This window comes from Chionomys nivalis, chromosome 6 (genome assembly GCF_950005125.1).
Source record: "Chionomys nivalis chromosome 6, mChiNiv1.1, whole genome shotgun sequence".
Lineage (NCBI taxonomy): Eukaryota > Metazoa > Chordata > Mammalia > Rodentia > Cricetidae > Chionomys > Chionomys nivalis.
Window position 1 is genome coordinate 67495311 of NC_080091.1, and position 24081 is coordinate 67519391.

Here is a 24081-nt window from a genome sequence, read left to right on the forward strand (position 1 = left end):
GCAGGCAGATTTGTGAGTTCCATGTCAGCCGGAACTCCACAACCTTGTAGGAACATTGCTTCTCCCCAGTAATTTTAGTGGGTTCTCATTTAGAGCATGCAGATTTACTTCAAGTCACTGACCCTCTAATGGGGTTTTACATAATCCAGTTTTTGTGTTTTTTTTTTTTCTGAGTCTCTGCCTAACTTTAATAGAAAACTTAGTTATAAGCATGTTGGGATAGATCACAGAAAGGTTTGACTGCAAGCACAGGATGTAGATACTAAGGCACTGGTACTAACCAGCTGCCCTGAGTTTGTGCTCTCAAATGTTAAACACGTAACACCTTCAAATATATGTAATGTTTGGAATCGAGTATTTTGCTTTTGAGAAGTATAGCCTATGAAACGAGATTAAAACACTTATTTTGAATTTTTTTGTATTCCTGATTGTTGGTGGCATTTAACACTATGCAAAAATCCTTATGTGTCTGCAGGAAGGAATTGGCAGCAGGTTTTGCTCGTTATGCATTACAAAATGCAGCATGTTATTTTACTGGTGAGGATGCTGAGCAAACCTAGTGTGAGAAGCAGAGCTCAACTGTAAGCGTATGCTTGTTAGGAGCTCTAAACTGCAGTGGAAATAGGGTGTTTCGGGATCCAGTGGAGCAACACCAGAATGAGTTTTTGGTGGTATAAGGACTTAAGATGAATTTGGGCAGAGAATAGTGGAGTCAGGTATATTTTGTACATAGACAGAAACAGTGTTTAGATAGGAAGAAGAAAAAGGAAAGTGTCTGTTTACAGTTAACTTTATTTCATGGACTGACAAAATGATTCTGTATTAATTACTTTTTCTAGTTCCAAGGAGTTGATGCTTAAGAGTTGCATTTCCACCTTCCAGTCCCTGGCTCAGTAAATGCACACCCACCAGCCTACTCCAGGCTCTCACTGTCGCATGACTTCCAGTGTCTACACTTGCTGTGACTCTCTTGTTTGCAGCTGCCATGAGCAGCAGAGATGTGCTGTGGAAGGAACGGGTGCTCGGCCTCCCTCCCTTCCTGTTCTTCCGGCTCTTATACTTCTAGGGCCTCAGAAGCCTGCAGTCCTCACTGAAAGGTGCCCTGATTGTGTCACCTTTGGCTGCTGTCTGATCAGTTCAGAGGCAAGTGGATCCAGTCCTTGCACTGTGCTGTTGCTGATCGGTCATGTCTTCTTACCGTCACCTACCTTTTACAGGCATCATAATAGAAGCTAGACAATTTCTTTGGGGAAAAGAGACTTATTTAATGTAATTTAAAGACTTTTCCAATAGAAAATGAAATATTATTGAAAATATCTATTTTTTAGCTTTCAGCAATTGATGGTGCTTTGTTGTGTCTGCTGGAAGTTACTGCCATTTTAGGGATTTTCATTAACCTCACAGGGAAAGAACCTTGCTTGTTAGCTTCTTTAGATCTCTAAACAGTTTGTTAGTGATGGTGAACTCTGTAGGAGGATCTGTTCTGAGTCATCAACTTCCTGTAAGGGGAAAATGGGCTGGTTACCAGATATACCATTGAAGCAGGGTGGGCTGCGGGTGGAGGGATGGTGTTTGTCTTGAGAATTAAAAACTACGAAACACTTTTGTATACAACTGAATTTTTTAAAAAATAAACACATTTTTAAAGATGTTGAATTTCCCCCCTTATTGGGAATTCTTAAAAAAATAAATGCATGCATGTCGTATCTCCCTACCCCCTGCACACATGGTTTATGTATTATTTCTGGGCAAGGAATTAAGCCTTCACATTAAACAAGAGCCAGAAACGACGTTTCAACAGTTTCTTCCGCAATGGTGCATGTACTAATAGATTCTGAGAGTCATGTCAAGTCTTTGAATTGCAAAGGGTTAGGTTTTTAGTCAGATTTGCTTATTTGTACATGGGGCATTGTCTGGCATAGTTTTGGCCTAGGGTTTCAAGTTTTCCACTTCAGTTGTTGGTTGAAGCAGCACTATTCAGTTTTTACACATGCACACAAGTCCTGGATGGTCTTGGTATGTCCTGGATTTTAAACTTAGTTTTAAGGTGACTGAGTCTGGTGGTGGATGCCTGTGTTCTTAGCACTCAGGAGGCAGGCAGGCAGGCTCATGAGAGCTATATAGTTAGATACTATCATGAAAGACCAGGGCTTTTTATTTTCGAGACAGGGTTTCTCCGTAGCTTTTTGGTTCCTGTCCTGGAACTAGCTCTTGTAGACCAGGCTGGCCTTGGACTCACAGAGATCGCCTGTCTCTGCCTCCCGAGTGCTGGGATTAAAGGCCTGCGCCACCACCACCCGGCCTAGACCAGGGCTTTTCTTATCCGGTTCTTTATCTAGGTAACTATGTTTAGCTTTTGCCTCATTTGTAAAATGAGATGAAATGTTAGAGCTATCCAGTATGGTGGCACATTGCTCCAACCCCAGCACCTGGGACGTGCAGGCAGCATGATCAGGAACTCCAGGCCAACCTGGGGCCTGCACAAGACTGTGCCTCAAAAAACGAAAGGGGAAAAGCAGTAAAGGGTATCTGTGTCTGATGTGACGGCATGTTGGATACTGAGGATCTTTCTCTTTTTGGTCCCTGCCTTATCCCTTGAGAAGGGGTTTTACTGGACTTGTCACTACCGGTTCCTCCTCAATGCTGGGATTACATGTGTGTGTCTATGTCTAGCCCCCCTTTTTTTGTATAATTTTTTTGAATGTGGTGCTGGGACTCAAGCTCAGACCCTAATGTTCACTGAGCAGTCGGTCACCCTTCACCTAGAGCTGTCCCCAGTCCCATAGCTTTGCCTTTACTCTGCCAGGGAGGACTGTTGTGGGAGACAGCGAGATCAACCGGAGCAAGCTATAAACTAGACAGGATAGGCATGAGATGGTGCAAGGGAGAAAACCACGGGGAGCAGGAGGCAGTGGTCATAGGGTCTGTGGGGTGCAATTTGAGATTTCTACTTTTGTCCTCAGTAGTAGAGTTGATGGTGGGTAAAAGCAGGCTGGCACAGGAGCTTAGAGGTAGCTGAAGCATGTGCCAGGCTCTGGGTTCCACTCCCACCCGAGCACCCTGACCCTCACCAAAACCAAAGCCTTTCTTCAGCCTTCATACTTCTAATTCCTGCTGGTCAGGGTTTCTTCTTCACTACCTTTTTCAGTTCTTTTCCAAAAACCCATATCTGAATAACTCAGCCCAGTATTCAGGAGGTTGGGCGGATGATCACCAGAGGTCAAGGCTACCAGAATACCACCAGAAAACCAAGTGAGATACCCTTTCTGGTTCACTGAGTCTGGCCTCAGCATCTTCGCGCTAGGATTGTTGTGAAAATCCATTGCCCTTCAAGTTAGAACCTAAAACAACAAAAACAGCATCAGTTAGTGTTGTGGCTGTAACTTGCAAACAATATGCTGGCACCTATCCACAGCAGAAACACCGGTACCCTTGGGCTTTTCAAGAGATCTTTACGCCGTGGTGCAGCACCTGCAGGGGGCAGTGATGAGCTCTAGCGTGGATCTTACAGGACACCACCAACCGTGCACCTGGCCCCTGTGCTGTTTAGACAAACATACCTCCTAATTTGCCAACTTGGCCTTCTCTTGAGCTTCTACTATATAGTTGCTTCTGTTCGTGTGTTTCGTTTTGTCCCCCTCCACCCCCCCCCCGCCCCTTTGTTAACTCAGGTTTCATGTTATAACCTAGACTGGCTTGGAACTTAAACCACACTGGATTCAAAACTTGGTCATCTTTCTGACTTTCCCAGGTGCCTGGATTACAAGACGTGACCATGTCTCAAACTATTCATAGTCCAACAGCACTGTGCAGAGGCCATAAGCAGTTGGATAGCTAGGAACAGCCCATTGAGTGGGGTTGTCTTATTTCACAACTGGTTAGGTATGTAGGCTGTGATTTTCCTCTTAAAGGATGCAGCACGGATTTAGTATTTTCACTCCAGGTGTAGTGGTGCACACCCTTAATCCCAGCAACCAGGAGATAGAGGCAGGGAAGATCTATGTAGGTAAAAGGCCAGCATGATTTGCACAGTGAGTTCCAAAAATACCAGGTCACCTTAGAGAGACCCTGCCTCTAAAACAAAAAGCTGGTCCAGATTTTCTGCTATGATCACCAGGGAGCGAATAAATGGGAAGACTGTACCTGTTTGCAGAGGGCAAGTAAACCCAGAGTCTGACACATCAGCTGCTGCACGATGCAGCCCTGGGGTGAGATTTGGCTGAAAGCTGGGCTTCCTGCTGCCTACTAGAAAACTTAGGATCAAAACTCCTTTAGATATGGATCCTCGGAGATCACAGGAACAGCATGAAAATGAGGATGAATGGGTAGCTCCCTGGTCTATACGTGTGTTTGTGGGTGCAAATGTATTTTGGCCATGAGAGCCAGAGATGAATTCACCTTGAATGTTTTTAGAGATGGTTTCTTACTGAGACCTGTGCTTGGAGGCTGGGTCAGGCTAGGTGAGCACTAAGCCCAGCTCTCCCCAGCACCAGCATTACAATCATGCTGTCACAGCCAGCCCATTCATATGCTGCTGGGTATTGAAGTCACACTGGTGAGGCAAGTACATTAGCATCTGAGCTGCCGCCTCAGCCCGTAGTCATAGCTTCTCCAGTGCTGACAGGCCTGAGGGAGAAGAGATGAAAGATCATCTTCATCAAAGCATTGCTCAAAGGGATTCAGTGAGAAAGCTAAGTTCATACATATGAGCATTAACTCCAGAATCCCACCAGAGGGCTGGGACCCAGCCGTACAGCACACACTCAGTGTTTACAAGGCAAACAAACATGTTACTGGGGATGAGCTGGTGAGCTCTTGGCCAGCATTTGTAAAGCCGTGAACTCAGCTCCAAGAAAAGGAAAAAACAAATAGGTATGGAAACAAGAAATGAAAACGGCATCAAGAATTAATGACCATGATCAGTATAGTAAGAAAAAATTTTGAAATTGGAACTTGCCTGAAATATACTTACAGCAGTACATTCCTGTGATGGCATAATTCAGGAGGAGAGCCTGGGCTACATGGATTATCACAAAAAAAAACCACTGACTGCGCATCCAAGAATAAAGTATTGAGCACAGGGCAACCTGGGCTATATAACAGCAGCACTCACAGTGAGAACTTACCAAGCAAATACAACTCCCCAATCCAAAATTATTACATTTAAAAAATGCAAAAAATAATTTTAGAATAAACATGGCAAATTTTTAAGAAATTAAAGGGTCATTTTGCCAGCATAATGTTTATAGGCACATTTTGTCTCACAGTAATTAGCAACAACCAAAAAACAAATTGGAATTCGGGAAATCTGAAAATGAAACACCATTTCTTGTCTATGGAAACTCCCAGTCTCAATCCAGAGCACCTCATTGCCATTGAGAAACAGCTCTGGCTGGCCTCAGATTCAGTCTTGTCCAGAGTGCTAGGATTCAAGATGGCTCACAGTGGCTCTCTTAATTCCAAAGGATTTTTTTTTATGTGAATTGGCGTAGGGATGTCAGAACCCCTGGAACTGGAGTTAACAGTTGTGAGCTGCCAATTGTGTTGCTGGGAATTGAACTCAGGACGTCTGGAAAAGTAGCCAGAGCAGCCAGTGCTCTTAACTGCTGAGTCATCGCTCCAGGCCCTACAAAGCATTTCTAACTAGCGGTTCCATTCCCAGCTGGAGTACCAGTGTAGGGTATTTCCATATATTCAAGGTCTCAATCTTGCCTTTCATTGGGATTTTGAGGAACATAAGCAATAAATCCACCCAAGTGGGGAAACTATGTAAAGGAAGGCTATTGCTTCTGAGAGGAAGGTAGACAGGACTACAATGGTAGCTGTCCAGCAGCCAAGTGCTGCCCTCTAGTTTGGGGCAGGACCAGAGTACTCCACATGGTAGAGGAAAAGAAGAGCTATCACGTAGTTACCAGGTACAGCACTACACTAGGCTTGCAAGAACTGGCAGTAGAAATTATTCTATTTATGAAGAACAGAAAACCAAAGAGGTTACAATTATAGAAAACATGCAAAAAAAAAAAATCTTATTTGAAGTGTAAGGAAACCAATGAAAACTGAAGCCAGGAGTGGGACACACATTACTAAGGGAATAAACTTTCTTAAAAAAAAAAAATAATGCTTTTAATTAAGTCCAGCTGGCCACAGGCAAATCTCTGGGAGATCAAGGCCAGCCTGGTCTACAAAGTGAGTTCCAGGACATTCAGAACTAAGCAGAGAAACCTGATCTAAAAAAAAAAAAAAAAAAAAAGGAAAAACAAAACAGAACGAAAAGAAAAAACATGGCACTTTTAATCAATGAATGCAACCAGACCACAGCATAAGCAGATGGTTTCCAATATACCTCTAAAGAATAAATGTGAGCTTGGTGTTGAGATGTGTGAAGGCTAGGGCGTAGCTCAGGGACAGAGAGAATTAGTATGTCTAACATGTATGAGTCCCAAAAAATGTGTTATCTACGTTTATGTGCTTTTAAGATTTACTGAGAAATTCATCTACTAATATACAGTATGTAATTTACTGCATACATATTTAATTATACTTCAATAAAATTGGATAAAAATGAGCATATAGTCCAATGATTTAATAACACTTATTTGCACATTTACCACAATCTTTACTCTGCGGAAAAACTGTGTAGGGCTCTCAGGAGTTTGTCATGACAAGGTCTCATCTCATTAAACTCTGTTTGGCTTAAAAGTAGCTAGGCTTCCACTGCAGTGCCGTGTGGTGGTGCAGACCTATAACCCCAGGGAAAGGGCTGGAAGGTAGGAGGATCCATGAAGTTAAAGGTTATTGTTGGATATATAGCTAGCCAGTAACAGTCCAAGATACATGAGATCCTGCATTAAATAAAAGTGGACCACCTCCTGCTGCTCACACTGCTGTCCCTATCCCTTTGTCTCAGGGATATCTGTCTAGAGACACGTATATCTCTACTCTAGCTTCTACTGCTTATCTTCCATATAGCTGTTATATTATTTCTTAAGACAACAAATGGTTGCACAAAATGGTTTTTAACCAAATAGAGAATAAGCTGCGTGTTCCTTCTCATACTATATATGACTTTACTATCACATCAGTTCCCAACTACCTTCCTCTTCTTTTTATGATAGCCATGGCTCGCCTGGAACTCAGGAGATCATCCTGGGATTAAAGGCATACACAACTATGTCTATCCTATGCCACAGATATTGCCCTTGCACCAGGTGGCATTACTAAATGATACACTAAATACCATAACATTTTTGTTAAATTGCTAAATGATACTGTACTGTTTGTGGAACAATGGCCAGAAGTACAGCACAGGTACACCGCCAAGAAAATATCCTTCACCTTAGTTCTTTGTTTGATAAAGTTATAGAATCTATGAATATCAAGGGTTAAATATGGGGAGGATCAGATACAGGTGAAATGTAAAGCTATTCTGATGGCCTGACCCACCTCCCATTCTGTCCATCTCCTACTCTGTCCTTACGTGATCTGCTCACTCTCCATTATTAAACCACCATTTGTGACACATTTACCACACAACAGGAGGGAACAAAGATCATTCCTTCTTACGTTCTTAGCTTAAAGAACACATTAGAAAAATTTCCAAAGATCCTTCAGAAATGATTGTCCAGCATTTTCTTCTTCAGTCACTATAAGCTCCATCAGAGGCTTGAATGGGAAGTGAGCAACCATGTCTCATCGACCTTTGACACAGGGCGCATGGATATTCAGGTTCCCACACTCCTATATAATGCTGCATTTCTTGGTTTTATTTGAAACAGTGCATATTTGTAAGCATTTTATGGAAGGATTTTACACTTGTCATTTACACAAATTACATGGTTCTGCTTAAAGTCTTTAAAAAAATTCTAAAAACCCAGCCCATGTGCAGCACAGGGATATGCAAAACTACTTTACATTATACACACTTTTATCAAAGGATACAAAAGTCTGGCTTGTAGTTTTAGACAAATACAAGAAGCTTCAAACTAGACACAAAGGGTTAACAGTAATTCTCAAATATAAGTCTGCACTTTTGTGTTGTATTTCTCTGAGATGTAAATACCAAATTCCTAGGATATTTTACATTTTCTTTTTCAAAGAAAACCTGACACATTTCCAGTAATCGAGTCCCTCGGGATTAATCCTTGAAGAGTTTTCTCTCCTCTCCCTTCAAGCCAGAGATCTAGTCCTCATGCTTACACACCCATGAGGAGCAGACCCTGAAAATAACTGTCCTGCTGCAGAAGTCCAGAGAACCATAATGAATGTGGACAGTTCTGCTGTGCTGTTAAAATACTAAACACCCAGGAATCTTCCCTTCTTGCACCTTGTGACTAATCGGTGGCCCTAAGAATCAAGTTGTCTGAACTTCAGATTTCTTCTAAATAGAATATAGCACTGATTGATTGAGGGACCTTACTGATCCGTATGCATAGATACTCTGTCAGCGTACTGGAGGCAATGTTTTGTTTTTTCTAAAAGGTCATGGAGAGGCAGCAGGAAGAAGAGGGCTTTTATGCCCTTTCAAGAAATGTTGTCATTGGTATCCACTGTTCTCTAGCATCTTCTGACACCAAACATGTACACGTAAAAGAGCTACAATACTTAATAGAAAAAAGCCAACTTTCACCCAGTCAATTTATAGCCCACTCTCAATTATCTATGAGAACCTAAGTGACATATTATCTATGAATTTCATTCTGGAGAAATTTTGACACTTCAATGATTTTATATATCCCATCAAGACCAAGTCATAATGCAAATATAGTAGCACATTCTGCTAGGGCTTTGGGCACAATCTGAGTGGGGACAGTAGAGACAGGCAAAAACTCTGAGGGATCAGAAAAAGTTAATTTCAAGTTTTTCCTCAACCATTCTTGCAGATGCCTTTGTTATTCTTATGTTTATGACTACAAAATTGCTCCCTTGAAGAATTACCTCTGTTTACACAGGTAACTGAGAGGTGACTGGAATCATTTCCTTTGCTTCTCTGACTTTAGCCCTTTCACATAAAAACTCCTAAGAGATGAAAGCATGATAAAAAGATTGAAGACTTCCATAGGACATCTAGAAGCATTTATTTTATGCAAAAATGAAATATGAATATGTGTACACAAATGGTGCACACATTATCTATGCTGAACAATGAATGCCAAGGAACAGAATATTGATGTAACAGCTGTCTGTAAATTAAAGTTAAAAATTGAGCCCAAATTATCAGACAAAAATAAAAGGCTTATTTCCTAACAGCAGGGAACTGAAAGCTGACAGCAACCCTGCAGCTCTGTTTTCTTACAAAGCTGCCAGTGTCCATCTACTTCTATCACAAAGGAAAAACAAAGACAAAACAAAAGGGGAAAAAAAACCTCTTTTTTTTACATTAATAATAAAAATCTGGTGACAAAAATTATAAAACCAAATCCAGGACAGTCTTTACTCCTTTAAAAATCCCAATATTCCAACATAATCATAGGAGCAAAACCATTTAAAAGTGATATTCCTTATGAAACAATATGTACATTTATTGCAAATTATATTAAACTAAAACAGGACAAATCATAATATGAAGTGTTTACGACTTGCAAATCAATAATAATTTTAATTATTTTCTCATTCTGATAAAAACCAGAAAGCAACATTTATAAAATTGCCACGATATTACTTTTCATAGCAGGGAACAGAAATCTGTACATCTCATTTTTGCAGAAAAGTAGACAGGCAGAAAGAATAATACATAAGTTTCCAAAAGGAACACAAAGAAAATGCCATCTGATCTCCGTAAGGACTCAGTTCAGTAGACACCTGCTTTCCTGTGGTGAGGATGGACGCTCTCAGTGTCAGTGTAAGGACATCTCCACTCTTTCATGACAACTGCAGCATGGAAACAATGGTTATTATGCCTTTAAGCTCCAGATATACAGGAACTGGAACCAAGAGTTAAGCAATTTGCTTAATTATTGACTTTTCCCAGGAAAAGTCTGGGGAGGGGAGAAGGGAGACTTTCAGCCTCTCTCTAGTCTCTGCTGTACACGCCCACCAGAGGACTGTGGCTGTGGAAAAGGAAGGCTAGCTTCTTTCAGTTCTCAAGGCAGAGAGTGTGTATTTGAAGTGAGCTTCATTTTCTGTCTGGGGACATTTGAATCCAAGTTTTTACAGAACCTGGAATCTGCTTCTGTTTGGCCTTCATTTTCTCCCTGTATAAGTATGTTCTCTTTTTACCTTAGGAACAGAAGAACACAAAGTTAGAACCCATGGAAGGACGAGCCCACAGAACATCTGCTGTGCTTCATACTTTCAGTCTAAAGTTGTGAACTAGAACTTCTTTTCAGAGCTGGAATTTCACTAGTTTTAGGGAACAAGTCAGAGCTAAAGAAAAACACAATGCCAACACACAAGTCTGCGCAGCTGACAAGTGCTGTGGCCAGCACTTATTTGTTTACAAATGCTAAGCCAGTCATCTTGAAGAACTGCAGGTTTTTAATTAATCCTTTTAAAAATGAAATTATAAGAGAAAATCTATAACTATAAATTGGACAGCAAATTTATAAACAGTGAAGCAAGTCTTGATTTTTGGGCTGTACAAACAAAAATAACTTGGTAACAAACCTAGAAAAACAAAACCAACCAACCAAACCAAAGACTAAAAAGAAATTTACTTTTTACTGAAAGTATATTTATATAAAACTTAATACATAAGCTATAGCCACAGGCCTATAATCTGCAAATTCAGGAGGCTGAAGCTTGACCTGGGGTAATATCTGACAACCCTGTAAACCAATAAAACAGTTGTATGGCAGGAGCTTATGTCATCTTCTCACTGCAAAGCAAACCAGTAAATCCTTCTGCAAGACCAGAATTCCAAGATCCTAAAATTCCCAAGATCCCACACTTAGTATGCCAGGCAGACACGGACCCAAAGAAAGCTATCATCCACTATCATACCTCTCTAACATTTAAATCTCCCATACGTTGTAAGTTTGAAGACTGTTTGCCCACTGTCTTGCCTATTTGTTAGACAGGTTCTCACATAGACCAGGATGGCCTCAAAATCCATTCATAGCCAAGATGACTTTCACCTTCTGATGCTCTGCCTCCATCTGGGAGAACCACTGCATGTGTGGCCATGCCTAGCTAATGTGATGCTGGGGACCAACCAAGATGGACACTAGTCACCACCACTGTTTTATTAATAGCTTCTTTGTCATGGAAGCCTTCAGTATGAGCAGAACATTAAGAATCAGTAATATTGACTAGTATTTTTTGTTTGTGCTGGTCTTTTATTTTATTATCTTTAAGTTTATTATAGAGACTGGAGAGATGGCTCAGTGTATAAGAACACTGGTTGTTCTTCCAGAGGACCCAGGTTCAATTCCTAGCACCTACATGGCAGTTCACAACTGTATGTAACTCCAGTTCCAGAGATATAATGCCCTCACATACATACATACAGGTAAAACCATACACATAAAAAAAAAAAAAAGAAAGAAAGAAAAAATCTAAAAGTCTATTACGTTTGCTGTGGAATATGTCAGGGCCAGGTCCTAATATTACAGTCAGTTCTGCTTCCACTAGAGTCTGACTTGGTGGCCAGTGCTTTTATAGGTTGAGTTATCTTTGACAGTCCGTTGTTTCTAAATTTTTTTAAAATAAAAAGTTGGAGCAGTAGCTGGCCTTCAACTTAGGCTTCCACCATGCCTCTACACCAGGTATAGGATTAAAGGTGTGCATCACCACCACTGGCCTTTATTTTTGGTTTTATCAGACTGAACTATATAGGAAAACATCATTCTTCAAGCAACAAATCTCAGACCCAACACAAAAGTTGAGCTGTTGAGACCAGTTCCAATAAGATAAATAAAGGGGATAGGGAACAAGAAAGGGAGAAATAATAGGGTCCTGAATGCTTACAGGATGAAAGATTTTAAAATGACTAATTTAAAAAAGAAATACATCTGCAGCCATCAGTGTTAACAGGCTACTAAGGTGAAAATGATGATTTATTTAAAGCAATGGCCACACTTCCTTACTATATGGCTGACCACATATACTCGAGACAACTTTTTCTAATACACACAGACACACAAGCATGTCGCGTCCCCTTTACAACAGTGGTTCTCAACCTTCCTAATGCTACAACCAATTAATACAGTTCCTCATGTTGAATTGACTCCCAACCATAAAATTAGTTTGTTGTTAATTCTAAACAGTTAGCTGCTGTTTGGCAAAGGGGTCATGACCACTGCTTTACAGGTAAATCTAACCAACTTTCACCATGGTTTGTTTCTTCTTGTTGAGTGTTCCAACTACTCTAAGTTTTCCAATTTCCAAAACTATTGATCTTTCCTTTATTTCTTTTCACTAAAACTTAAAGTGGGGGCTTTTCTCTGCATGTGCTCTGAAGGAAGTTCGTCTAGTTTAAAATGTGATTATGTTAAATTCTTGATATTTACCTAACAGTTATTAAAACTATGGTGACATATTCATCTTCACAAGAAGGATCACACAAACGAGCTGCAAATGGACACCTTGCAAATAAACGTCCACAAGCACAAAGAGCAGCAGAATCCAGACAACTTTATCTTTAAAGTACAGTATCTGAGGATTTCAGCACTGTGCTTGCTGTTTAATCATACCTTCATCATTCAAATAAGCAAAGGGAGGGAAGGCTCTCATGCTCTGGAGAGCTTGCTGAGCTCCAATGCATGAGCGCACACCTTCAGCTCAGCACCAAGCATTACTGTATTAGCATTAGCTACTCTAAGGGTTTACACAACCCTAATCCGAAAACAAAGAATATGAAACGCTACAAAATACTGATGATAAATTACACACATGATCAAGTGATAGAATGTCATCAAGAATATATATGCACTAAAAATATTCCATGAAGCTACCTTTTTATTATTTACTCAGCCTTTTTTTAAAATATTTATTTATTTATTTATTTATTTATTTATTTATTTATTTATTTATTATGTATACAATATTCTGTCTGTGTGTATGCCTACAGGCCAGAAGAGGGCACCAGACCCCATTACAGATGGTTGTCAGCCACCATGTGGTTGCTGGGAATTGAACTCAGGACCTTTGGAAGAGCAGGCAATGCTCTTAACCTCTGAGCCATCTCTCCAGCCCACTCATTAGTCTTATTCATGTAGCCCAGACTGGTCTCAAACCAGGCAAGTGTGACCTTAAACTTTTAATCCGCCACACCCAAGTTTCGATGGTACTGGGAATGAAGCCTAGGACATCATCCATGACATGCAAACACTTTATCAACTGAGATACATTCTCAGCTCGGAGTTTTTAGGATTTGTGTATAAACATATAAGAAGTAAGGTCCAGTAGCTCATGTCTACAATACCAGCACCTGAGAGGCCTAAGCTGCCTAGAGTTAAGCAATAATCTACAAAGTCAGCTCCAGGCCAGCTTGGTCTACAGTGAGACTGTGTCTCAAAACAAAGAAACACGTCCGGCAGTGGTGGCGCACATGTTTAAACCCAACACTCGGGAGGCAGTGGAAGGTGAAGTTGAGGCCAGCTTGGTCTACAAAGTGAGCTCCAGGATAGCCAAGGCTGTATTGAAAAACCAAACACACACAGGCAAAATAAGAAAAACTGTGAATTTTGTGTTAGAATTGGTTTCTATCTCTTAGGTATTATTATATACATGCAAATGCCATTAAATTCAAAATCTAAAATGATTCCACTCCCCAGCATTTCAGAGAATAAAATCACCTTAGATTTCTATGTAACAAACTATTTTCAGAACACAGTGGAGTTTTGTATATTCACATTATAGTACAGTAGCCCTAATCATCCAATTTTAGGGCATTCCCGGAGCCCTCCACTGAAACTTCATCAACATAAGGTCTGTCTCCTCGGTCTGCAAGAGCCACTATGGCAGAAACCTCACAGGGGCTGCTAATCCCCAGCTGCAGGAACAGAGGTTCACACTTGCAACCCCAGCATTCAAGAGGTTAAGGTGGCAGGACTGCCAAAGTTCAAGGCTTGTCAGGCTTTAAACAAGCAAAATAAAAAATACAAAAAACACTCCTGAATCATCATGTCCTTTAGAAACTGGTTTATTTAATTTAGCATAATGCCCTAAAGGCTTATCCATTATGTTCAGAATGTTATTCTCTTCAAAGTAGTAATTTAAAAAACTAATTTTTGATCTCTTTCCCTCTTTTGAGACAAGACCTTGCTTCATAGCCCAGGTTGTTGAACTCATTAGCTCTTCTTTCTGCCTCACAGGGCTGAGATTACAGAGGCTACCATCACTTTCTGCCTCACAGGGCTGAGATTACAGAGGCTACCATCACTCACAGGGCTGAGATTACAGAGGCACCATCACTTTCAGTTTTTATATATTTTCTGTAACAATACAATTAATGAAAATGTGTTTTATTTCCCCAACGAGGGGAAGCATGTTCTTTCCTACTCTGAATACTTTGTTAACACTTTCCCTGGTCCTTCACATGGTGAGAATGAGTGACATTACCTTTGTAAATCAATTTGTCTCTCTGCTGGTGTTGCCTTTTTGGCTCCATCTTGTAGCTTGGGCGCTTTGGCATTACTCGCTTCCAGACCCCCAGGGCTCTCCTGGCTGCCTGCAGCTCTCTTCCTTCCCTTGCTAGTGGGTTTATTTAGATCATCATTTTTGGTTGCATTGCCCTGAGATTCCGATTTGGGGCGACGTCCTCTTCTAGGTTTGGAAGGCGCAGGAGGTCCTGACTCATCTACTATCTCATCTGGTTTTTGTTGGATATTCTCAGCACCAGCTGCTGCTACAATTCTCTTCTTTCCTCGGTCACTGCTGATGTTGCCTTGGGTAGGCTGATCAGAATTAATTTCCTAAAAGAGCACAAAAACAAATTTGTAAACACCAATTCCTTAAATACCTGAGCATATTAGAAAAGATTATAAATTTTAAAAAAATAAATTCAGTTTTTAATTTTGTGTGCATGTGAATCCAATTTATGTGTGTGAAGTACACTGTGTGTCTTCCTCTTCAATGTTTAGTTAGCCTTATTCCAGGTTGCTCCCTAAATGTGGAGCTTGTGATGTTTGGCTTGATTGGTAGATGGCGAATTCCAAGAATCCTACTGTCCTTCCTGGCTCACTTGGGCGGGGGTGGGGGTGGGGTCACAGGTCTATATGAAACCACACCTGGATCATTACACGGGTACTGGGAGCCAAGCTCGAGTCTTAGTCATGCACCAAAGGCTATTTACCACTGACTCATCTTTCCAGCTCCCTGAAAGTACCCATTATTACATTTTATTATCTATTTTGCGTGTGCATACTGCATCCCACAACATATGAACAGAGGTCAGAGAACCACTTGCAGGAGTCAGTTCTCTCCCCTACCATGTGGGACCTGGAGATTGGAGCTGGATCAAGAGTCCCTCTGAAACCATTTTACAGGAGCTGTGATGCCAGGGTTTCTCATGAATTGCTTCATTCCATTAGAAAAGTAAGCTTTCAGAGGATAAGGAGTGTGCCTGGAGGCTACCTTAGTTGTGTGGGGATATAAGATGCTAAATGAGTACTTGTTGATATCAAATGGGACACACTCTCACTCTCGCCCCCATTACACCAAGGTTCAGTGCTCATCACAGAAGAGGGGGCAGAAAGACTACACGGACGAAAGATGAGGGGAAGTGCTGAACTCTCGAACTCACTGCAACGATGAGCTACTGCACAAGTTACGTAGATGACGGAGTATCCAACGGTCAGGACAAATCTGACTGAGACAGCTCTATGAAACCCCATACCCACTTTTGTCTTGCTTGGGAGTTGCACACATGTGACACACATGGACACAAAAGAATAGTAAGCGGTAAAGAAAGTCTACTTGCTTTCCCTTCATGTTAGTTCCTTTTTTACTACGGACATTCTCCATATGTATCACTTTTCATGGAAGGGATATTTTCATAAATCAACAAGGCTTTATTCTGTTGCCTCTCAAATAATCTGTTTTGTTCTAACTCGAATCCATTCGCTTTTTTTATGTGAATTCAATCATTAATTCACCTTCTCCTAAATTGTTTTAAAATTCAATATTACCTCAGGTAAAATGTTACAAGTAATAAAACCGATTTCATCCAAATAGGTGTAATGGGCTTTGGGAGAAACAATGACAGGCAGAATAAAATTGACCTTCGCACAGATGACATTTAGGAATAAGTTTAACTATATAATTCCAATTAATGAAAAGAAAAGAAAAGCTAGGCTTGACACACACTATATGCAGGAAGTTGGGGCAGGGACTGGCTACAAGTTTGAGACCAGCACGGGTCACAAAGCAAACACCAGATAAGCCTGGATTATATACGGAGACAAAAAGCAAAAACCAACCAAAACAAATAGAAAATGATCATCATGCAAAAAATAGCTTTTCAACAGTTTTCAATTTTCTCAGAAAAAATGTTTCTAGAATGAATGGGAACAACAGGGGGAATATCACGAAGTAAATTCCAGAAGTCAGCATCACACCCACTGCGCTAGTGTGACTTTAAGTCTTCCCTTGAGAGGAGGGCTCCTCACAGTGCTTCCAAGAGTAGTCCTCATGGACTGCAACACCACAGGGATATGCTTAAATCCTTTTGAAGAAGCATGGAGATTCTGGGGGAAAACAAGGTGTGCCAATCACACAGCCAATGTCTGTATTAACTGGAGTGACTCAGGGCCTTATATAAATATATAGTCAAGTCCTCTATCACTAGGCTAAGCCCGAAATCAAACCAACATGGTGGTAATATTGTATAATAATCCCAACACTAGAGAGGCTAAGGCAGAAAGATTTCAAATTGAAGTCAGTCTGTACTACAAAGCAAACTACCTATAAGGTCACACTCACTATGAGAATTACATACATATACATATGTAAGGAAAGCAAGTAAAAAGCTAAACGTGGAGGGAGGCAGTTCTAATACTGTCCCTCACCTGAATCCAAGCAATTTTGGTTCTCTGAATACATACAGTTCTCATCCTTTATGTTACAATTTACCACACAAAAAACAAGAGCGAATACACTGATTTGTAAACATTCATATCCACGTTGCGGGTAGGGGCATATACAATCCTAGTCCTTGGGAGGTGGAGACAGGAGGATGGCCAGGAACTCAGGAGTTTAAATGGTGAGTACTAGGGCAGTTTGGACTACAGATTAAGACATGATCTCAAAACAACACCTCACCAAAACAAACAAATAACAATAATGCATATACATGTGCATGTACAATTTTCATGCAGGCTAGTACATTGGTTTATATATCAATTTTAATGAGAAATTGGTCACCAAAAAATATTCCAGGTCTGGAGAGATGGCTCAGTCGTTAAGAACATGTATTGTTCTTGCAGAGGACCAGAGTTCAATTCCCAGCACCCACATCAGGTTGCTTGTAACTCCAGCTCTGGGGGACGACCCTATCCTCAGATACAAGCACATATGCAGAGACATATACACATGTACAGTAAATAATAAAAACATTTTTAAAAATTCCCTTATATATTTATAGTGCCTATACTAGAGAAATAAAGGACAGAACTGAGGGAAAAATCACCCTTATTGACCTAAGAGAATTGACCATGTCACACTTTTTTGAAAGTACAACCAAGTCACGTCAAGGTACCCTTTAGAACATTCTTTGAAAATGTAAAAAGGAGAAGGAAAGGTTTAGTTTACCATTTCAAATCAGTCAGAGCAGGCACCACGACTTGCATTTGCTATTTAGCATAACATACAAAAATACAGACACACATATAGAGGGAGGGAGGAGCACAATGGCTAGTGAAGTTACAAGGCCCTATGAATGCATCTGATTACTGTAAGCATATATGACTAATGTCTATAGCAGTAAGGCACCTTATGAGTTTCTTTATGCCCAGTTTACTTAATTCTGTACACGGATCCCATAAGAAGCAGATCTAGTGGTTTCATTCCAAGAATTTTGGTAGTGAAGGAGCTCCTGTGTTGTTTATTACCATGCTCTGTTCCAAGCCATTCCTACTAAGCAACTAATTTCATTTTACAAGTGAATGGAAGGTTACAGAAGTAAAGCAATCTCAATCAACATGAAAGCCAGTGAGTGGCAGAGCCAGAATTAAAATCAGATCTGACTTATGCTCCTAGCGCCTGACCTCAAACAGCTCAAAACCAAATGCAACTCCTGCCCCAGGGAATCCATCTCCTCATCAGACCCCACCCCACCCAATTCTCAAATTTGTTCTTTTAAAGTGTTTGGAATAGCAGTGTGGAAAAGTGTGTTACTATAAATAATCATCTACAAAACGAAGAGGATGGGTATAGAAGGAATCACTTTAAAAGAGCAAAAGCACAGTTGCGTATGAAATTAAACACATATATAAACTGTGGTATTGCACTAACCTGCTGTCTATAAGTTTCTTACCACAACCTTGTGTAGTAAAAATCTCTAAAGGAAAACTCTACTTGTTAAACTGTTTGTTTACATACTCTAAATTTTATTTTATGCATATCTTGCTCACATGTACACCTGCGTATCCTATGTATGCCTGGTGCCTATGGAGGTCAGGTGTCAGATCCTCTGGAGGTGGAGTTATAGACAGTTGTGAGTTGTCGATAGGATACTGAACTTGGGTCTTCTGAAACATCATTATTATTTAATTGCTAAGTCATCTCTCCAGCCCTAACTTGTGCATGCCTCAGCTCCCAGCACTACAAACAAATGTAGAAACATTTACCTTATTCTTTACAGTATCAATATTCTTTACAGGTGTGACAGAAATGATTCTCACAGGATTCTCTTCATTTTCACTAACTCCAGTTTCTGATGCCTCTGAACTCTGTTCCCTAGTAGAAAAACAGGCAAACAAACAAAAAACTAACAAAGGTCTTTCATTTACTTTATTACACCAGTTTTATTTAACATTCATAGCAAAAGACATAAATCACTGCCTATAATCAACTAACAACAACAACAAAAAAAAATTGTCAAGAAATTGTTCTAAGCCGGGCAGTGTTGGCGCACACCTTTAATTCCAGCATTCAAGAGGCAGAGGCAAGTGGATCTCAGTGAGTTCGAGGCCATAAACCATGGTGTACAAATCGAGTTCCAGGACAATCAGGACTGTTACATGGAGAAATCCTGTCTCCGCAGGGGAGAAAAATTCCCCCCAAAAGAAATCATTCTAAGCATTACCTCAAAGCAGAATTAAAATAGTTTTACTTATTAATAGACTGTATTACTATGAATCCACTTGCCAGGGAGGGGTTGAGTCCCCATTGGTTTAAACCATAGCTCTTCCAGAATTTATATTTTTGAATGTGCTGTGATGTGATTTAAACACTATTTTAGTCTTAAATTTCAGGTAAGAGTAAAATCTTAAAAGTCTTAGTATTTAGGTTTGCAATTCTAGTACGGAGGCTAAGGTAAGAAGCTTGCCACAAGTTTGCAGTATACAACCTATAGTGTAAAACAAGGCTTTGTTTGTAAGCCGGGCGTGGTGGCACACAACTCTAATTCCAGCACCGGAGAAGCAGATGCAGAGGCAGGTGAGAGTCCAGCCTAGTCTACACATCAAGTTCCAGTATAGACAGAGTTACACGGTGAGACCCTGTTTCTGAAAAGATACAGTACACTGTTGAGTCTCAACATTAAAAAAAAATCCTAAAACACATGAATATTATTTTATATTCCACAGAACCTCATCCTATGATCTAATGCCTTGGATATAAGTTAAAACGTAAGCCAAGCAGTAAGAGAACAAAATGTATTCAGAAAAACATAAATTGCCTTGAACGACTTCCGGCTGAAGGACTCAGCTCTGAATTGGCGTTAATATTGCTTCCAGTCTCTGTGCCGGCGCTTCTAACATACGGCTTTCTTCCTGTTGCTGACAAAGGCTTGTTTACTGTACCTAGCACTCCAGTAGGCTTTGGCTGGAAAAGCAAAACAACACAACAAAAACACTTCAGAGAAAGAAATACCTAAAACTTTATAAACAGCTAAGATATATGTTTTAATGTTTAAGCCAGGGGTGGTTATTCTCTTGGAAAATTATTATGATAAATCTAGAAAACGTGTTTGGCTCTCTTAAAATAAGCAAAAACATATGGATTATCCTCACTTAATAATGAGGTAATATTTACTATCTCTTATTCCTTAATTTAAACAAAATGCATGCTTCTAAAACACATGGAAATAAATGATGCATTTACCGTAGAAATAGACAATTGAATATGTAATCTTACATCACCCTATTTTCATGACTATCTACTGTATCAGTGTTTCAAATTATTTCTTTCTTACTACTTATTTTTATTTATGAAATTCTTCACTATGAACTTTAAACAGTTTTAAGCTTTTCACCAGAGCTAAGAGTATACAGCAATAATTTTGAATAGTGGCTAACTGCAGAAAAATATCTGAGAACACAGATGCTATACAAACCCCATTATGCATCCCTAATAATCTGGGAGCAAAAAGGCACAAGAAACATATTGAACAAAGCTCCCAAAAGGAGATGTGTTAGTACCTTTCCTGTTAACAGAAGCACTCTTGTCTCTTCTGAAATATAACTTTTGTCATTGCAGAAATCCTATTTTGAAAAAAGAACAAAACAACAAAATGGAACACGTTTATCATCTAAACAGTATTTTCAGGATCTGTTTTACAAGCAGCAACTGTCCTTGTGTAGCTGTTCCTGGATAAATGCAGGAGGTGCATCTTCTCCCTTTGTAGTAAAAACTACTGTTGAGTGAACCCAGGAAAACTTTCCCATAGAATAACATCCTCAACCTTTGAACATTTCAAACTTCTGTTTCTTTGTTTTGAGACAGGGTTTCTTTAAGCAGTCCTGGCTGTCCTGGAACTCACTATGTAAATCAGATTGGCCTCAAACTCACTGAGATCCTCCTGTTCCTTCCTCCAGTGGTGGGAACAAAGGCGAGCACCACCACAGCCAGCAAGATCATTTTTATTTTTATGTGTATAAGTGTTTTGCCTGCATTTGTGTAAGCGTACCATGTGTATGCAGTACCTGTGAAAATCAGTTTCACCATTTTAAATAAACTGTATTTCTAGTTTTTCATATTGTTTAAAGTATTATCACTACCTCTTACTATAGTATAAAATCTACTTTTCAGCTGATAAAGTAGACAATATGTATTTGTTATCACCGTAATTTTAAAAACGGTTTCATGTAGCCCAGCTTCTGGGTTCCTGATCCTCCTGCTACCATGCCAGCCTTATCCTAGATTATCCTTAACTTCTAATATTAAGAATATATGCTGGGGCCGGGCGGTGGTGGCGCACGCCCTTAATCCCAGCACTTGAGAGGCAGAGGCAGGCGGATCTCTGTGAGTTCGAGACCAGCCTGGTCTACAAGAGCTAGTTCCAGGACAGGCTCCAAAAACCACAGAGAAACCCTGTCTCGAAAAAAGCAAAAAAACAAAAAACAAACAAACAAACAAACAAAAAAAACAATATATGCTGGGTACAAGTGATTATGCTTATATTCCCAGTTACTGGGAGGTGGAGGCAAGAGGATCTCAAGTTTAAAGCCAGTCTGAAACAGGTCAAAAAGCAGGAATTATTAGAACTGTAAGACCTATGTTCAAATTACAAAGACAAACACACTACAAAACAAATAAGTAAACAACATTCCCTAACAGTATTGATACCAATTAGTCAATAAAAAAGTTAAATCAAAGAGCTGGGGAGATAACTCAGTGGTTAAGAGCATTGGCTGCCCTTCCAAAGGTCAGAAGTTTGATTCCTGGCAACCATATAATGGCAAAATCATTTTGCCAGGTGGTGATGGCGCACGCCTTTAATCCCAGCACCTGGGAGGCAGAAGCAGGAAGATCATTTGCCCTTAGGAGTACAAGATCAAGATCAGTTTGGGCGTTATAGCAAGACATAATCTGGGGGGAGGGGGGATGACGACCGGGACCAGAGGTGGCCCATAGGGCTGCAGAGGAATGTCTTACTATTTTCATTTAAAAACACACTTAAAGAACATTGTATGTATGGACAAAAATGGCCTTATATAGTACTGTATATTTAGGAAATGTACCTTCATGCAGTTGTGATAGAACTGAATGAGGGGCTTAAATGTACCTATGAGGACTCTCTGTCTCGCTTTCTTTGCTTTGGCTGTCCTGGAACTTGCTTTGCTGACGTTCAAGGCGCATGACAGCATGCCTTTAATATGTTAGGCAAATATTCAATCATCTTATATCTTATCAATCTATGCATCCATCTTTCCCCTGGCCTTCTATGTGTCTATCCATCCATCTATCCACCCATTATTCCTCTGGCCTTGAGTTAATGTTCCAGCCTCGGCCTTTCAAGTGCTGTCCCTTCTGTACAGGTGAGAATGAAGCTCACTGTAGAGCTTTATGCCTAGCATTTTGTAGTCCTGAATGTAAAGCTCAAAATACAAATATACATACAATGAAAGAAAACACACAAGTAGTTATTTTAATAAAATAGGATAAAATAATTTTAAAACCTGAAAGCTTCTTGTCATACCCAGAATGCACGACTGAGCAGTAGCAAAAAGCTTCATTACGACTCTACTACCTAGAGAAGAATAACAAGCTTCCATTTCTCAATAAATTTATAGGCTTCTTTTTTTCTTTCTTTTTTTTTTTTAAATATATTTATTTATTTAGTATGTATTCAATAGTCTGTCTGTGTGTATGTCTGCAGGCCAGAAGAAGGCACCAGACCTCATTACAGATGGTTGTCAGCCATCATGTGGTTGCTGGGAATTGAACTCATGACCTCTGGTAGAGCAGGCAATGCTCTTAACCACTGAGCCATCTCTCCAGCTTTCTTTCTTTCTTTCTTTCTTTCTTTCTTTCTTTCTTTCTTTCTTTCTTTCTTCTCCTCCTCCTTTTTTTTTTTTTTTGGTTAAATCTGCCCTTAAAACTATACAATATTCGTCACTGGAATTGATGATAAAAATTCAATTATCTTTAGTGTGATTGAAAAATAAAATGAAGCCGGGCGGTGGTGGCGCAGGCCTTTAATCCCAGCACTCGGGAGGCAGAGGCAGGCGGATCTCTGTGAGTTCGAGGCCAGCCTGGTCTAGAATCTAGAAGAGCTAGTTCCAGGACAGGAACCAAAAGCTACGGAGAAACCCTGTCTCGAAAATCAAAAAAAAAAAAAAAAAAAAGAAAGAAAGAAAGAAAGAACGAACGAACGAACGAACGAACGAAAGAAAGAAAGAAAGAAAGAAAGAAAGAAAGAAAGAAAGAAAGAAAAAGAAAAAGAAGAAAATTACCTTTTCAGGTTGTGTAAAGAACTTCATTGGGAGGACTGGATCCTTTGGCGAGTCTGCATTGCACAAAGCACTTTTACTATTTATAACACACAGAGCCACATCACAAACTGTATAAAGTTTCTAGAGAATTAAAAAAAAAAAAACAAAGACAATTACATAACTTCCACGATTACATAATAATCACAAGTACCAATTCCATCAGATATATAAATTCAGGTTGAAAGACATGTTACCCCTTGCTCCTTGAACAGTTCCTGTTTCTGCTCAGCATTCTTCAGAATCCCAGTAAAGAAGGCAAACCAAAAGCATATCCACTTTCTCTCATTAGAAAGAAGTTACTAACACAAGACTGCTGTATATTTTATCAGTTTGTACCCTCCTCAGGGTTATTATTATTTTTTTGTACAATGTTAACGGTTTCCAGAAAAACAAACTTTGTGAGTATAGGCATTTAAAAAAACTCAAAAATAGGGCTGGAGAGAAGGCTCAAGAGTTAATACTACGCGTTGCTACTGTAGACATGGACTTGGCTATCAACACTTACATAGTAACTCATAATAATCCATGACTCTGGTTCCAGGGGACCTGGTCCCTCTTCTGATCTCCATGGGCACTAGGCACACACTTGGTACATATTCATGCATGCAACCTACTCATATACATTAAAAATATCCAAAAAAAAGAAAAACCACAAAACAAAACAAAAAAACAAACCTGGTGATGGTGGCACTTGCCTTTAATTCCAGTACTAAGAAGGCAGAGGCAGGCGAATCTCTGTGAATTCAAGGCAAACGTGGTCTATAGA

The 24081-nt window shown here is 39.9% G+C and overlaps 1 protein-coding gene across 5 annotated transcripts in view; it reads right to left on the reverse strand.

Moving 5' to 3' along the window:
- Positions 1–7748: 7748 nt before the first annotated feature.
- The window catches only part of Pds5a (PDS5 cohesin associated factor A), a 96336-nt gene continuing 80003 nt past the window's right edge, over positions 7749–24081 (reverse strand). For 4 of the 5 annotated variants that reach the window (XM_057771291.1, XM_057771286.1, XM_057771287.1 and 1 more), the window contains 6 exons: positions 23277–23396; positions 20520–20582; positions 19778–19923; positions 18726–18834; positions 14500–14852; positions 7749–10215 (listed from right to left, as the gene is read on the reverse strand). In XM_057771291.1, coding sequence (XP_057627274.1) covers positions 10212–10215; positions 14500–14852; positions 18726–18834; positions 19778–19923; positions 20520–20582; positions 23277–23396 — 795 coding nt within the window. In that variant the 3' untranslated portion in view covers positions 7749–10211. Of the gene's footprint in view, positions 10216–14495; positions 14853–18725; positions 18835–19777; positions 19924–20519; positions 20583–23276; positions 23397–24081 lie in introns of those variants that run through there. The other variant, XM_057771290.1, reaches the window with a different exon arrangement.